The following is a 14,182-nucleotide window of genomic DNA, read 5'->3' as shown; positions in this document are numbered from 1 at the left end:
GGGCAAGGAATATTTTGGGCAGTTGTCCCATGGACCAAAGAAAGGAGGTCTTGGCATATTTTGAGAACTGGGGCTGTCTGGCTGGATTTTTGGGTTTGTGAAGAGTTTTAATGGAAGAAAGAGTTGGAGAAGTAAGATTCGGTATGCTGGGCTGAGGCGCTCTCACTTAATCCTATGGGCACTGAAACTAATGCAGGGTTCAAATAGGGGGCATGAAAATCAGATTTAGAAAAATTGCTTTGGCAGGTTTTGAGAGAAGGGACAGAACCCGTTGCCAATGCAGCAGACCAAGTGAGAAGTGCTAGAGGCAGGGTGCTGAAGGTGTGAGCTCAGGCGGCGGGCGGGCGGGCGCGGGGAAACAGTCAGATGCAGAGGAACCTTTTTGAGGTAGAGTCAGAATTAGTGACTGATTATATTTGTGGCGTGAGGGAGAGAAAAAAGTCAAGAGTGACTCACAGGTTTTTATTTGAGATCTGCCTCCCTTGTTTTATAAAGATTTGTAATCCAAATGAGAAAGACTCCTTAATGGCAAGTTCAGAATACAGTCACAGCTCATTTGCCAGATCTTGCCAGCTTGGGCTTTACAAACTGGTAAACATTTCCCTTTTTTGGCTGACATCTTGTTTCCTTTTTTTTTTTTTTTAAGATTTTATGGGGGAATTGGGGAGGGGAACAGCCAAGTTGTTGTCTTTCAGTCTTAGTTGTGGAGGACGCAGCTAGCTCAGCCCTAAGTCCAGTCGCCATCTGGCCACCCATTGGCAGCTCGCAACCACTCAGCTCAAGGTGCCATGTTCAATCTTAGTTGTAGGGGGGTCGAAGCACCCCATCCCATGCGGGAGTTGAACCAGCAGCCTTGTTATTAGGGGACGTGCTCTCACCAGCTGAGCTATCCTGCCACCTGTTGGCAGCTCAGCTTGGGTGCAGCTCACTGGCCCATATGGGAATCAAACCCGTGACCCTGTTGCTCAGAGCTCGTGCTCTTAACCAACTGAGCCACTCGGCCGGCCCCTCATTTCCTTTTCTTTTTTTTTTTTTAACTTGTGTTCTGAAATTATTATAGCAATTTTTGTACATCAAGGAATTGATAAAAGCCTGGTACATATTAGACACTCAGTAAATGAATAACCAAATAAATGAAGTCACTCATCACGATTGACCTACAAGGTCACGTTGTTCATGGTAAAGCGGTGGGCATAAAATGGGACTTCCATGATTCTAAAGCCGTTGATGCATTTGTGATAAAGTAATGCTTGGTAGTGGACGGTAAGATTCAGAATTCTGCAGAATTTTCAGTAAAATGTAGCCAGGTATCACCTGACACCGTGTTCACTGACCACGGTGGTCATACCTGGTCATTAGAGCAGCAGCAGCCACAGGAAGATGAGGTCATCAGGCAGACCGCAGTGGAACAGGTTGCATTCTCATTCCTTTATGCTTTTGCCCCCTGCAGAATTCTGGGAGGAGGTGGGATGTGTTGTGTGATTTACCCAGGATCCCAGGTGTGCCCAGGGTTCCACTTATTTCTCTGGACTAATCCAGCTCCCAGCCTGGAGCCTAAGCATACACTGCATTAATCAGACTTGCTGGAATGATCACATGGTTTTCGTGCTGCCTCCCCTGTTAGCTGCCGCCTGTCAGCAGCTGGCAGAGCTGGCGGCTGCAGGCCCCTGTCTGCAGAAAGCCTTTTACTTCAGAATCTTGGGGGGTGTGGAAACCCCGCCTCTTTTTTCTGCACTTTGCACCATCTGACTGACTAAATGGTTGTCCTCCGAACCAAAAAGGCTACCAGACAATCGAAGGAAATTGTCTCTGACTAGGTCATGTTCGCATTTGAAGAATTCAGGTATGCTCTGGGTTTTCTACATCAGGCTGCCGCTGGGTTTTTGTTCTCGTAGGTTTTTGCTGTGTAATGCCAGCCTAGGTTCTGGCTGGTTCTCTAAAGAAAGGGAATCTGATCTGCATTTGGTGGGGTCTGCCCCAGGCAGGGGGTGGGAGGCGCAGAGGTGGTGCGGGGCCAGGGTGTTTACTGCATGCACAAATGCAGCACGGATAATTGGTTCGATGGTGTGTGAATTTGCCGAGGACCCCACCTTGTGCCTCATTTGAGCTGCTGTTGCTGGTGTAGAGTTAGGAATACAGAATGTTTATCCAGAATGAGTCTCTGGCTACCTTTTGTTTTTCTTCCTTTGTCAAACTCATAGAGTCTACTGCTCTCTTAAAAAATGCTAATCGTAGCAGCGAATTCTGCACATCTGTCTGCTCAGTTGAGATTTGATTTGGGCTCTGATTTTCCTCATTGTCAGTAGTAATCTCGTGGTTGGCCAGTTTTCTGGGAAGTGCCCTGATAGTGTTTTGTTAACAGGGCCCTTCTTTGCGTTTGCAAGCTTTTCAGCTGCTGTAATTATTAATGCTGTAAATTGGAGTCTTTTGTGACTCTGACTCCTTCTTTTTCCTCCATCTCTTCTCTGGGAATCTGTCTCTGGGTGTGAATGTGGGAAGGGGTGCTCCCACATGCCCGCAGAGAGAGTTTCTAAGACATGAAAATGAAGGGGGGGGGCAGGCGAGGGTTATCCGATCTGGTGCATATTTCCATGTCTTTGGAACATATGGAAGGGAGCATATCTGTGTGTGTGTTTCTAACCTCTGACAGCTTCTCATGTCTCAGAAGGAATTTCTGTATATTTTAGAACTGAGCGTAAATGCCATGCTGATGGGCGAAGAAGTGAATGTGTGGGAACCTCAGCTCTGTCCCTACAGGCCCTTTTTGTTCCCTCCAAATGTTGCTGCAAAGACATTAAAACGTTGACAGAGTAAACACTTTTCATTATTTGTAAGGAAACTAGAGACCTTTTAGTCAAAATCAAGAGAGTAGATGAGAGAATCATCACATTTCCACAAAGCAGGGCCACAAAGGTGGTTGTCCTCCGCCCTTTCTATAGACTTGGGGCTTTGGGTCCAGGAAGTTATCCTTTGTTTAATAGCATGCTCCTGCATGATTTCTAACGGACTAGGCTTGTGCAAAGGACATTCTTTGCATGTGGCAACATGCTCTGGTGGTGTCATGGGCCTGTCACTTACACAGTGACCAGAACTCATTGTTTTATAATAGCTCCACTAATAACTAACAAGAATTTATTTAATATTTGACCTGTTACAGTAGATCGGTTCTTAGGAAATGAAACAGGAGTCCTGGGTTCTAATTCCAGTTTCAAAATTAGCTTTTCTGATCCTTGTGAGAGCTACAGAAGAATTTTATAAAGTATAGAAGGTAGCATAAGTGTGAGGTTCATATTTTATTGTTAGCATTTAATCTAGATGGAGTGAGCCTTAGCTACTGCCTTGAACAAAGCTAGGAGCCTTTCGCTGCATTTCATAGTTAAGGAAGAGGGACATGTACTGACGGAGCCATTCCCATTGTGGTGGGCTCCTAGCCCAAGAGCTGGGTTTGATGAGGTGGAAAGGGCTCGATTAAAGGCCAGTGCACTGATGGCCTGAGAAGTGGGGCCCTCCATGGAAAGCAGGCCAGAAGGAGGAAGTCTCTTACCCCTGCGTCAAGCTCCTGCCTGAGCTGGCCCTGAAGAACTTTGCTGGGTGTGATTGCATTGTGTGGCTGCTGCTCAGTACCAGACAAGTGGCTTTCTTCTTTCGTCACAGGGTTTGTATGTGTGAGGGCCAGGTGATCACGGTGGGGCAACAGAGGCTCTATAGAGGAGCTTGTTAGCCTTTTAGCTTAGGTCAGGGTGGTGCCCCAGCTGTCGCATGCAGCAGGTTTCACCTGGAGGGCTCGTGAGAACTTGGATTGCTGAGTCCCCCTCCCAGAGGTTCAGATCCAGGAGGCCTAGGGTGGGGCCTGAGAACCTGCGTTCAACAGGTTCCCAGGTGATTCTGATACTGCAGACTTTGGGAACCACTGGCTTGGGAAAAGCAGACATTGTCACTGAGGTGGGAAGTCTGAGGCAAAGGCAGAGTGGATGCACAGGTGGGAAAGAAATCAGCAGCCAGAGCAGCAGTTCAAGTACCGGCAGGTGGACCCTCAGAACAGCATGTGCAAGGGGAGGTCAGATCATGGCCACGTCATCACAACAGCCCCCCTCCTCCTGGGAGGCCTCCGAGAATGGAGAGAGGAATGCTGGGTGAGAATCGGACCTTGGCTTATAATCCTGACTGCCGGTGCTACCTTGTGGACTGGGCAGGTCTCTTGATATTTCCTAGCCTCCATTTTCTCAACTGAAAAATGGGGATAGCAGTTCTTGCCAAGAAAATCTATAATGCTGTCAGAAATAAATGAGGATGTCAACATACTTTATAAATTACAGTGCTCTTTCTACATGAATATCAAGGCAGGGGAGGGTGCTGGGGGTGACCCCATCAGCTTACCCACGCGTGTTTATGGGTCTCCCGTGTGGATACACCCCTCTATACCCACAGCCCAGCCCTGAGAGCACAAGGGCCACATTCATTTTAAAAAGGAAGTCTGGTTTTGATGCAGACACGTGTACATATCATTATTTCCTATTGGACTATGAGTTCTCCAGAACTTTCATGAATCCTGTGTTTTTAACTTTGTTTCCTTTGTGCCTAAAACTGTGTGACACACAGTAAGGCCTAAATAAACAGATGACACAATTTGTTTTCACAAGGATTTAACAAGGAAGGAAATGCAGGCAAGCTATCTGGCTGGTTGGGGGCAGGCCCGGTGTTGGTGCCGTGGTGGCCGCAGAGTGTGCTAGTTCAGAAGAGCACGTCAAAAAGCTGACAGCTGACCTGAGACAAATGCGAGGTGTCCTCAGCACACCTCAGTTGCTGGAGTGCCAGAAAGCTCCGGTCACATTTCATAAGGAATCCCTACATATGATCTTACTCTAGAACGTGCTGAAGACTCTAATGATTCGCTGAGGCCCAGGGCGTGAGCAGCTGGGCCGCGTTTTCCAGCCATTAGGGGATTTCTGCCTGCCATTGACCACAAGCCTGGATTATCCTAACACCAGGTGAGCTGTCCTAGCCAGCGGTGGTGGTAAACACACTTCACTTGTGTTTTTGCCTTTATAAAATAAAAACAGGAAAAAAAAAAAACCTTCTTCGACAAAACGTGTACTGAACTAATAGTTTAAGTACACACTTACTGTTACTCCACTCCGCACACTGTCACCTGAGTGCCACTGGAGCAGATTTGTGGCACACAGTAGCTTTGCTCCCAGCTCCAGACCCAGAACAGGGACCACGCTCCCTTACCATCCCCACAATGAAGTCTTAAGTGTGATGATTTTTGCCTCCATAATCCCTCAAGTGAGAATGGAACCCAAAATCAGAAACCACTGTTTCTCAGAATTCCTGATATTTGACTTATTCTGACTTATTTCTAGAAGGATTGTGGTATACCAAACCCAAGATCTAAACTCCAAGGTTAGAATGTATCAATCACACGAAAATGTTACTCTTTGAATCTGTTTTGTTTTATTTTATTTTTAAATGTTATGAAAGAGTTGAGGTTCACACTCCAACTAGCTCTGTCTTATTAACTCAGATTTCTATCTAGTCTTGGGAATGTTACACCTTTTCTTGCCCTTTCACTGGAGTATTGAAACGAGTTAAAATGCATAGTATCAGGGAAGACCTGAAGTTCGCATGCCAGGATAAGCCCGCCTGGGTGGGTGGCTGGTGCCAGCTTAGTCCCTCTCATTCCCCAGGGTCCTGTGATGCCTTGAAGAAACAGATACTTAGGTGCAGTGACTTTCCCACTGTGGTGCGGACGTACATCTCAGGTCCATAGGAGATGGGAGCTGAGCTGGGCAGGAAAGGGACCCTACAGAACGTGCTCGCTGAGCACTTTCTATGTACTAGACGCTGCTCATTGCTTTGCCCATGGGAACGTGACCCCACATCGCATCTTAACGATGAAAACAAAGGCTCGGGGACACAGACAGCCCCAAATGTGTGCCTCTCCCCAGACCTATCCCCAGGAGCACCTGGTTGGAGGAAGTGGGCAGAGGCTGGAGAGCTGAAGCAGAGGAACACAAAGCAGGCGAGGGGAAGGGCAGACAATTTCATTGATTTGACAGTTCTGCCTAGTGTTTGTCTGACAAGCCCCAAGCAAAACGTTATTTTGGGAAACAAGTAATTTAGCTGTTAGGATGGCAAAGCAGATATATTTAAAAATACCAATCTATCCTCCATTATTAAATGTGTTACAATTATTGTTGAGTTTTACTCTAAGAGAGGCAGTGTTGTGTGTGGATCGGAGTCCACAGATTTGGCTTCAGTTCGTAGAATGTAAATGTAATGGCTGTGACCTTGGGAAGTCACTTTATTTCTCTAGGCCTTAGTTCCTTCACTTATAGGAAAAGGGCTACTTTGAGGATATGTAAGAAAGAAGTGTATAGGGTATAAATTTTGCTAATGTTTGTATTTTATATTTGGTAATCACTTAATATTTAACCAGTTCAGGTGCACCTTTTTAGAACAATCCTTGTTCCCATTCCCCAAACCTTTTTGCATAGCATAGTAGTTGTCTCATGTTAAAAACAACACATCAAAAGAAAACTAAGAGGAAAGTGGCCTCAGCTAGAGGAATGAATGAGCCACGGAACACTTGCTGGCTTCTTAGGATAGCTGCACAGGAATCTCCCAACGGGAGGGAGGTGGGAGCCCCTTTCTGCTAATAGCAAACATCCCCCGCCCCCAACACTTCCTGAACATCCACTAAACAAAAGCCACAAGAGACAGCGCCAATACGGGGAATCCTTAGCCTCACCTTCAGGATTCTGCTGTCCTGGGAAGGTGCGGGGGTGGAGTAGCCAAGACCAAAGGAACATGGGAGAAGTGGGATAATTCCCACAGGGGCACCGGGGAGGTGCTGTGGGCGGGAGGAGGACAGGCTTCGCACTGAGAGGGAAAGGAGACTTTCAGGAGGAGGCGTCTCCTGGAGCAGCCTTAGAGAAGGGTGTGATTTGGGTGGATGAAAAGAAAGGGAAGGACTGTTGGGAGGGCACAGGCACCAGGCATGGGGGAGAGAATTCTGTCCTTGTTCTGTAACCCACCTCCTTTTGTCGTTTCCTCATGAGTGGTGACCTCTCTGCCCTGAAGTTCGCTACTTTGCAAAGGTAAACCTTTTTCACCTTTAGGGGATGTGTAGTGTTCATGGGATTACTGCCAGATGCTTTGCATTGCAGGCACTTGTGATTTTCCACTAGTCTTGTTACTTTGAGCAAGTTAATTAAGCTCTTTGTGCTTTAGTTTGCCTCTCTGTAAAACGGGGGCATTACCTAACCTCCCAGAGTTATTGTGTTGATTAAATGAGATTACTTACCTAAAGTAGCTAGCAAGGTGCCTGGCACTCAGTAGATACTCAATAAATTAATTCCTTTAATTTCCCTCAAGCAGCAAAGCACTTAATTAGGCTAATTAAATCCTGGACTAATCTAATCCTGGATTAGAAATTTCACAGGAGCCGGGAAGGAGGCCTTGCGCACTCAGATGGAGCACCTCTCAGCTCCCATCTCCTGCGTGTGTAGACTCATAATGCCAGAAATCAGTCCTTGGAAGATAATCCTACTTGTTGAAATTTTTATGACACAGTGACCCAATCATGATGTGACTAATAGCCGAGGGCTTGCATCTGGGCTCGGTGGACACGCAGATTCACCGGTCTGGGAGATTAATTAAGTTCCTCACAGTTGACAAACCGGGACCCTCTCTAGTGCTTTCTGTCTAATTACGATACCACAGCCAGAGCGCACCACCAAGTAACATTTCCCCGGTGTCTGCGTGCTTAGCCCACAGCACGTTACTCATTGTTCTGCGTTTCTCGGTGTCAGAGCTCCTATTTCCAAAGCCTGGCACAGAAATTGGTGTTTGTTGAACTGGTGTGGACTGCGTTGACAGTACAGCGTCTGAGGGGGACAAAGTGAATTACGAGCGAGAGCTTGGTGATGAGCGCACTCCCAACAGGGAGGGGCTGTTGTACATCTGATGGGATCCATTCTGGGATGGTTCTGTTGGACGCCAGGGGAAGCTTCTGAAGAGCTTTAACTTGGGGGTTCTGTGTAAGGTTCTCAACTGGGAGGGCCCATCAACATCTAAACACAGGTGTCCAGGCTGTCCTCAAACCCGCCGAGACCAGGTACTCAGAAGCAGAACCCAGGTATGTGCATTTTTTAAGGCCCCACTGATGATTCTGATATACACGCCCAGTTAGTTTGTGGGGAGAACCTGAGCTTGGGAATCTGGAAACCCTGGGTTCTGATGACACTATTTAAAGTGACTTACTTTAGATAAGTCACTTAACTTCACTGGGACTTAGTTTGTCTACTTGGAAAATAGAAATACTATTTTGTTTACAGAGATGTGGTTGAGAGAGAATCAGATAATGGCCGTGTGGGAGCTTTGGAAAGTCCAGAGCACAGGATCATGAAAGGTGTTATCACCTGTGCTTTTGAATTCAGCTGGCACCTCCTAAGGCCGACTGAACCCAGGGCGGTGAATGGGTGTGACTGGTACAGACTCCAACACTCGGTCCGTAACTGAACTAACTCATGCTCATTCGTGGTCCTTCTCGGGTTTGGTAATGGCCAGTCATCTGGCTGTCAGGAGTTCATTTTATACTCGCTTATAACACGAGGGATCGTTTTCACCCCCCGCCAGCCAGTTCAGAGCCTGCCAGATGCCAGGATTGATCTCGCTGTGCGTCTTTGAGACGAGCCTGCCTCCATCTTCATCAGCACAGTGCTCACGATAGAAATACAGCTACGTTTCCGTGTGGAGGTCCTGGAGAAAACACAAGGCCTGGAGCGCTCCCATCTTTGGAAGGTTACCTCTGGGCCACTGGTGGCAGGCTGCACACCAGGGACGCCCCGAGGGAGGGACAGGAGGATGAGTTTCCCTCCAGGGCTCCCCTGGGCGTTCAGATGGCGCGCTCCGTTCTTCATTTTCCACTGTGGGCGGTAGATCACAAGCTGTTGTGTTACATCAAGGTAGAGCCTTCCTGGGGGAGATGGGGCGGTGGGCACAACTGTGTGGCTGGACGTACTTGTAGGAACCAGACTTCAAACAAACTAGGATTTAAAGAACTGTTTGTACTCGGTGAGATTTTTTTTCCTGGAGAGGATGCGTTCAGTCAGACAAGCCTTGGGGCACTTCTAAAGCCACAGAGTGAAGACTGTCCCTTTGTTGTTCTCCATCATGTGGAAGAGTGGGGAGCAGAGATCACCAGGGCAGCGGGAGGGACCCGTTGTGCTACAATTGGTGAAACTGTCCTGATCTGGGTCTGGGTTGGGACACTCATGATAATCAGACCCCGGATGAATGGCTACGAATCGGCCCATCCTGCTCTGACTGAAAACTTAAATACAGCTTGCCTCAAACGAGGGTGGGAAATGAGAGGACCATGCCCTGGTCCTTTGGGGACGGTCCTTGTCCCTCGCTAGTGCAGCTCCTCGCTGTCTCTTAAGAGCCCTCCCTGGCCTGACTGCATGCTCTTGGAGCTTAGCTCCCAGAATCTTCCTTCTGCTCGGACGTTGATTCAGTCACGGATCTGCACGCCCCGCTTTGCTTCCCCACCCCTAACTCTCTTTTCTCCCCGTGAAACCCTTCAAAACCTGGCACTGCGCATACTTCCTTCAGGAAACCTTCCCTGACCTCTCTAGCCCACATGAATTTCTCTTTTTTCTGAACACCCATACAACACTTGAGATACATAATCTAATACTTAATTTTCCTGTCATGTTCTCTCTTTTTTTTTTAAAGATTTTTATTGAGGAATTGGGGGGATGGGAACAGCGCTGGGGAATTGGGGGAAGGGGAACAGACAAGTTGCTGTTGTTTTGTTCTTCAGTCTAGTTGTGGAGGACGTTGCTTCACTGGCCCAAGTTGGCACCATCATTGCGCTCTTCCCGGGCGAGGCACATCTGTAACCGGCTTCTGGACGGCCGCTCACGCTGGCTGCTGGCTACATACGCTGGCTGCTGGCTACATATGGTAGCCCATGGCAACCCACTGCCACAGGGGCTGCAGCCTACGCCGTCGCAGGCGACTCACGGCAGCCCAGCTCCAGGTTGAGCTGTTGTTCAGCATCTTAGCTGTGGAGGGCAGTGTCACTGGCCCTCATATGTGGGATCCGAACCGGGGCCCTCTGGCATCCCAAGCCAGTTCTTAACCATCGCGCTACTTGGCCGGCCCCTGTCATGTTCTCTTGACTGGATTCAGGGTTACTTGAAGACAGAAAGAGTCTTTGCTACATCTTCCTTGGCCTCTGTCACACTTGGACAGAGCTGGACACTCCATTGCTTCTCAGCACCTTTCATTTATTCATGTTTCTTTTTTTTCACCTCCTGCCATATGCCAGTCATTGTTATAGGCCCTAGAAGGGGAACTGGCGGGAAAGAGAACAGTTGCTACCTTTTTGGTGTCTGTTCACTTCTGAGCAGGAGACATGATTGCGATTTTGAGAGATACTGGGGCCGGTGAGCAGGACCTGCTTTTGAATGGGCAGTAGGTCAGCAGCGAGGCCTCAGAGGACCACATGGTAGATTTTCAAAGCTGTAGGAGTTTACAAAAGGGCTTGAGCTGGCAAAAACGCATGTGAAGGTTAAAAAGTCCTTATGTATTTCAATGAAAGCTGTCTGATTTCTAGCTTCGAATACACACTGGATAACACATGTGCACGTGTACGCACACATTCCAGGCACCTTTGTCGTCACCTCTGATTTTCACAGCAGCCCTGTGAGCCAGGCAGTGTTACCTTTTTCCCCTGAGAAGATTCAGAGAGGTTAGAGCACTTTCTCACGTCACACACCTGCTTAACTGGTAGGGCTGGAAATTGGAACTGAGTCTTCTAACTAAAAAGTCAGTGCTGGTGTTTGTCATTCCATAGCTGCCTCTGACCCCGGTTTTGTCAGGTGTTCTAGCAATACTTGTTTTCTATAACGTTTTGTTGAGTGAGTGAATATATCACATTTATTGAGCCTTGACTATGAACATTGTAACCTGCTAAGCACTTTGTATGAATCCTATGCGATAAGAATCCATGAGATAGCTGCAGTTATTGTCATATCTGTTTCACAGATTTAAAAAAATAAAAAAGGAAAGCATATACTGGCTTGATCACCTATCCAGCATCACACAGAGCTGTCATCCAAACCCAGTACTGTCTGACTCTGGCACCTGTGCTTTTGACAGAAGGCTTCACAGGGATCAAAAGGTCTGTGGTCAGTTGTCTGAGAAAAGTCGTGCACCGCACTCCCCTGGAAAAGGACAGTACATAACATCACGAAGACTCTAAGACGTCTCGTGGGAGTCCTGAGGGGTGAGAGCTGGGGGTGAGAATTTTGCCCCTGAGTTTCCCACGCACGTTGATGAAGGAACTTTTATTTTATTGCCTAACACTTAATTTTCATTTACGCTCCGGAAACTACTGCTGTAGTGGAAGGGGAACCTGAGCCTGGGAATTAGAAATGGGGGAAGAAGAGAATCTTCGGGCAAAATAAATAAATGGAAGGAGATAAAAGAGTCTAAGATTTGAAATCTCATTGCTTTGTGTAATTTGGGGCAAATCATTTATTCTTTCTGGGTCTCTCTTGCCTTAGCTGTAAAATGGGGTCATTGTGAGAAAAAGTGTGATTATAGATGCAGAAATGCTTTGTAAACACTAAAACTCAAAGTTGGTTTTATTGCTATTTACCAAGTTCATTTCTGTCCCGGTATCTAGCATAGCACCTACCAGCTATTTGAAGGACAACTAGCAGTTGTTGGATGAATGAGTGAATTTTGTCTTCTGTGTCACTGAGTTTTATCTATAGCTGGTATATTACAACTAAAATTTGTTTTGTCCAGTTTTATTGAGATATAATTAACAGACAGTGAAATCATTTAAAAATGGTACTTTGTTCCTTGAATTTTCCTTCTACATTTATTTTTGCTGGTTTTTATGTTTTTGGAGTTTAATGAAGTCACTCAGTTGGAAAATCAGGAACCATGTTGCCCTCATTTGCTTTGTTGTACCCCAGTTTGGACTGCTGAGGCAGTTTATTTCATCTATTTCTGACAGTCCTTGGCAGCAGGATTTTTGGACAGTTCCAAAATGGTAAATTTCATTCAACAATGTGCATGTGTTTTGTTTTGTTTTGTTTTGTTTTGTTACACTGCTCATTCCCTCAGATGTGCCTTTGTGTGTGTATGTGTGTGTGTGTGTCTAAAGGAATTTCTAACATATCACCCTCTTGATGTGATTACTCTTGATGTTTCCATGATCAAGGCTAGCTCTTTTCCAGGACTGTCAGGACGAGAAGCTTGCTGCGGTTTTGCATACCGGTGCAGTTCTCCCTGACTTTTGGAGGGTGCTGAGGTGTATGAGGGCTCTCTTTATCTGCTGTAAATGTCATTTGTTTTTAGCACCTGGGCAAAGAGGCAGATATGAGCTTGAGGTCATTCCAGTAGGTAAGATGTGGCACAAAGATCGAGAAATTTTTTTAGGGGTGACTGGTTAGCTCAGTTGGTTAGAGCATGGTGCTGATAACCCCAAGGTTGCCGGTTCCATCCCTACATGGGCCACTGTGAGCTGCGCCCTCCTTAAAAGTCAACTATGCCATTGTAGCATGAAAGCCATGTGTAACCAATGACCATGGCTGTTCCCCAATAAAAATTAAAAAAATATTTTTAAAGAGAGAGGCATTTAAATAATTTTTAGCGCACCTATTTGATGGAATAGCATTTTTATTCCTATTGGGTTGTTGGAAAAGTCATGACGCATTTTTGCAACAAAAAACATAGAAAAAATACATCGTGACTTTTCCGACAACCCAATAGAAAGATGCTCTTTGCCCAGCAGCCAGTTTGGAGAAGAGGGGTTGGGAAGGGGAAAGCTAGCAGTCCATTTGCACAGTAATATGACGTGGTCATGTGGTGTGTGTGGGCCTGACCGTCACCCCACCTCCTCTTTGGGTTGGCACATGACACAGGCCTGGCCAGGCCAAGACTCAGCCCCAGGGTGTGGTACTTGGTTTAGGGGCAGGGCTCATCTGTGTATCCTCCATGGGACTGGGCTATTAGGAAAATGCCGTGTTTTTTCTGGGATCTAGAGCTGTCAGGATCATGAAAGCCTTGTTATTGGTAGCCTTCTCTCCACCATGCAGGGAAGGATAGTCTGATAATGAAGCCAACAGAGGGGGTAGAGTTCAGTGATGGCCAAAGAATCCCAATTCCCGTGGCATCGTTAAGCCTGGGCTCGCGACAAGCAGCCCTGCTTACGCCAGGCGTATCCATGAGGTTGGGTTTCTTTGCGCTATATATAGAAGTGATAAATTCCATTGTTTCCCTATTAGTATTTGTCACAACCTAAAGAATCCCAAGTAATACAAAACTGTGCACGATAAATAAAAAGCAGACCAAAACTTGCATGATATTTTTCCCCCAGAGGAGGTGTCCATACTAGTCATCTTCAAAATCGTCAGACCACATTCGCAGTATTGTGTTCAGTCTAGGCACTTAACAGTACTGTGGTCTGTGACACTGTTTTGGACTGAATTGTGTTCCCCCAAATTCATAGGCTGGAGCCCTAACCCCCAGTGACTGTATTTGGAGGTGGGTAGGAGGTGATTAAGGTTAAATGAGGTGATAAGGGCGGGGCCCTGATCCAGTAGCACTTACAGGAAGAGGAAGAGATGCCAGGAGCTCTCACACAGAGAAGAGGCCACGTGAGGACACAGCATAAGGCCGCCATCTGTAAGACAAGGCGACAGGCCTCAGGAGAAACCAAGCCTGCTGGCACCTTGATCTTGGACTTCCAGCCCCAGAACTGTGAGAAAGTCAATTTCTGTTGCTGAGCCACCCAGTCTGGTGTTTTGTCATGGCACCCTAGCTAACTAATACAGGCACGTTTAAAAGAAAGAGAGGAGGTTGGTGAGGGGACTCAAGGCCTTGCCTGGGGGACAGTCCAGGTAGGGCTTAGAGTGTGCTTTCCGTAGAAAAAAAGGCAGTGTTAACTAAAAAAGCTCTTCAGCTAGCCTCTACTTCAGGGCGCTGGGACCCAGGGTTTACTTCCCACTTTTTTCAAGCAGACATGTCAGGGCCCCTTGGCATTTCCAGTGGGAAGGGGAAGTAATATGTACTGAACACAGTCTGGTACCTTCTTTTTTTTTTTAAGACTTTGATTGGGGAATTGGGGGATGGGAACAGCACTGGGGAATTGGGG

General features: G+C 47.0%; 1 protein-coding gene across 6 annotated transcripts in view; it reads left to right on the top strand.

Annotated features, from left to right (window-relative positions):
• The window catches only part of EVL (Enah/Vasp-like), a 179,556-nt gene that overhangs the window by 31,092 nt on the left and 134,282 nt on the right, over positions 1–14,182 (top strand). Inside the window, exon 1 of one of the 6 annotated variants that reach the window (XM_019639337.1) lies at positions 1,677–1,843. The exons of 1 other annotated variant lie outside the window; for it this stretch is intronic. In XM_019639337.1, the coding sequence (XP_019494882.1) occupies positions 1,821–1,843 (23 nt within the window). In that variant the 5' untranslated portion in view covers positions 1,677–1,820. Of the gene's footprint in view, positions 1–1,676; positions 1,844–14,182 lie in introns of those variants that run through there. 4 more of the 6 variants (XM_019639332.1, XM_019639336.1, XM_019639340.1 and 1 more) reach the window with 4 other exon arrangements.

This window comes from Hipposideros armiger, unplaced genomic scaffold (assembly GCF_001890085.2).
Source record: "Hipposideros armiger isolate ML-2016 unplaced genomic scaffold, ASM189008v1 scaffold_43, whole genome shotgun sequence".
Lineage (NCBI taxonomy): Eukaryota > Metazoa > Chordata > Mammalia > Chiroptera > Hipposideridae > Hipposideros > Hipposideros armiger.
This window is presented reverse-complemented; position numbering and strand designations above follow the sequence as displayed.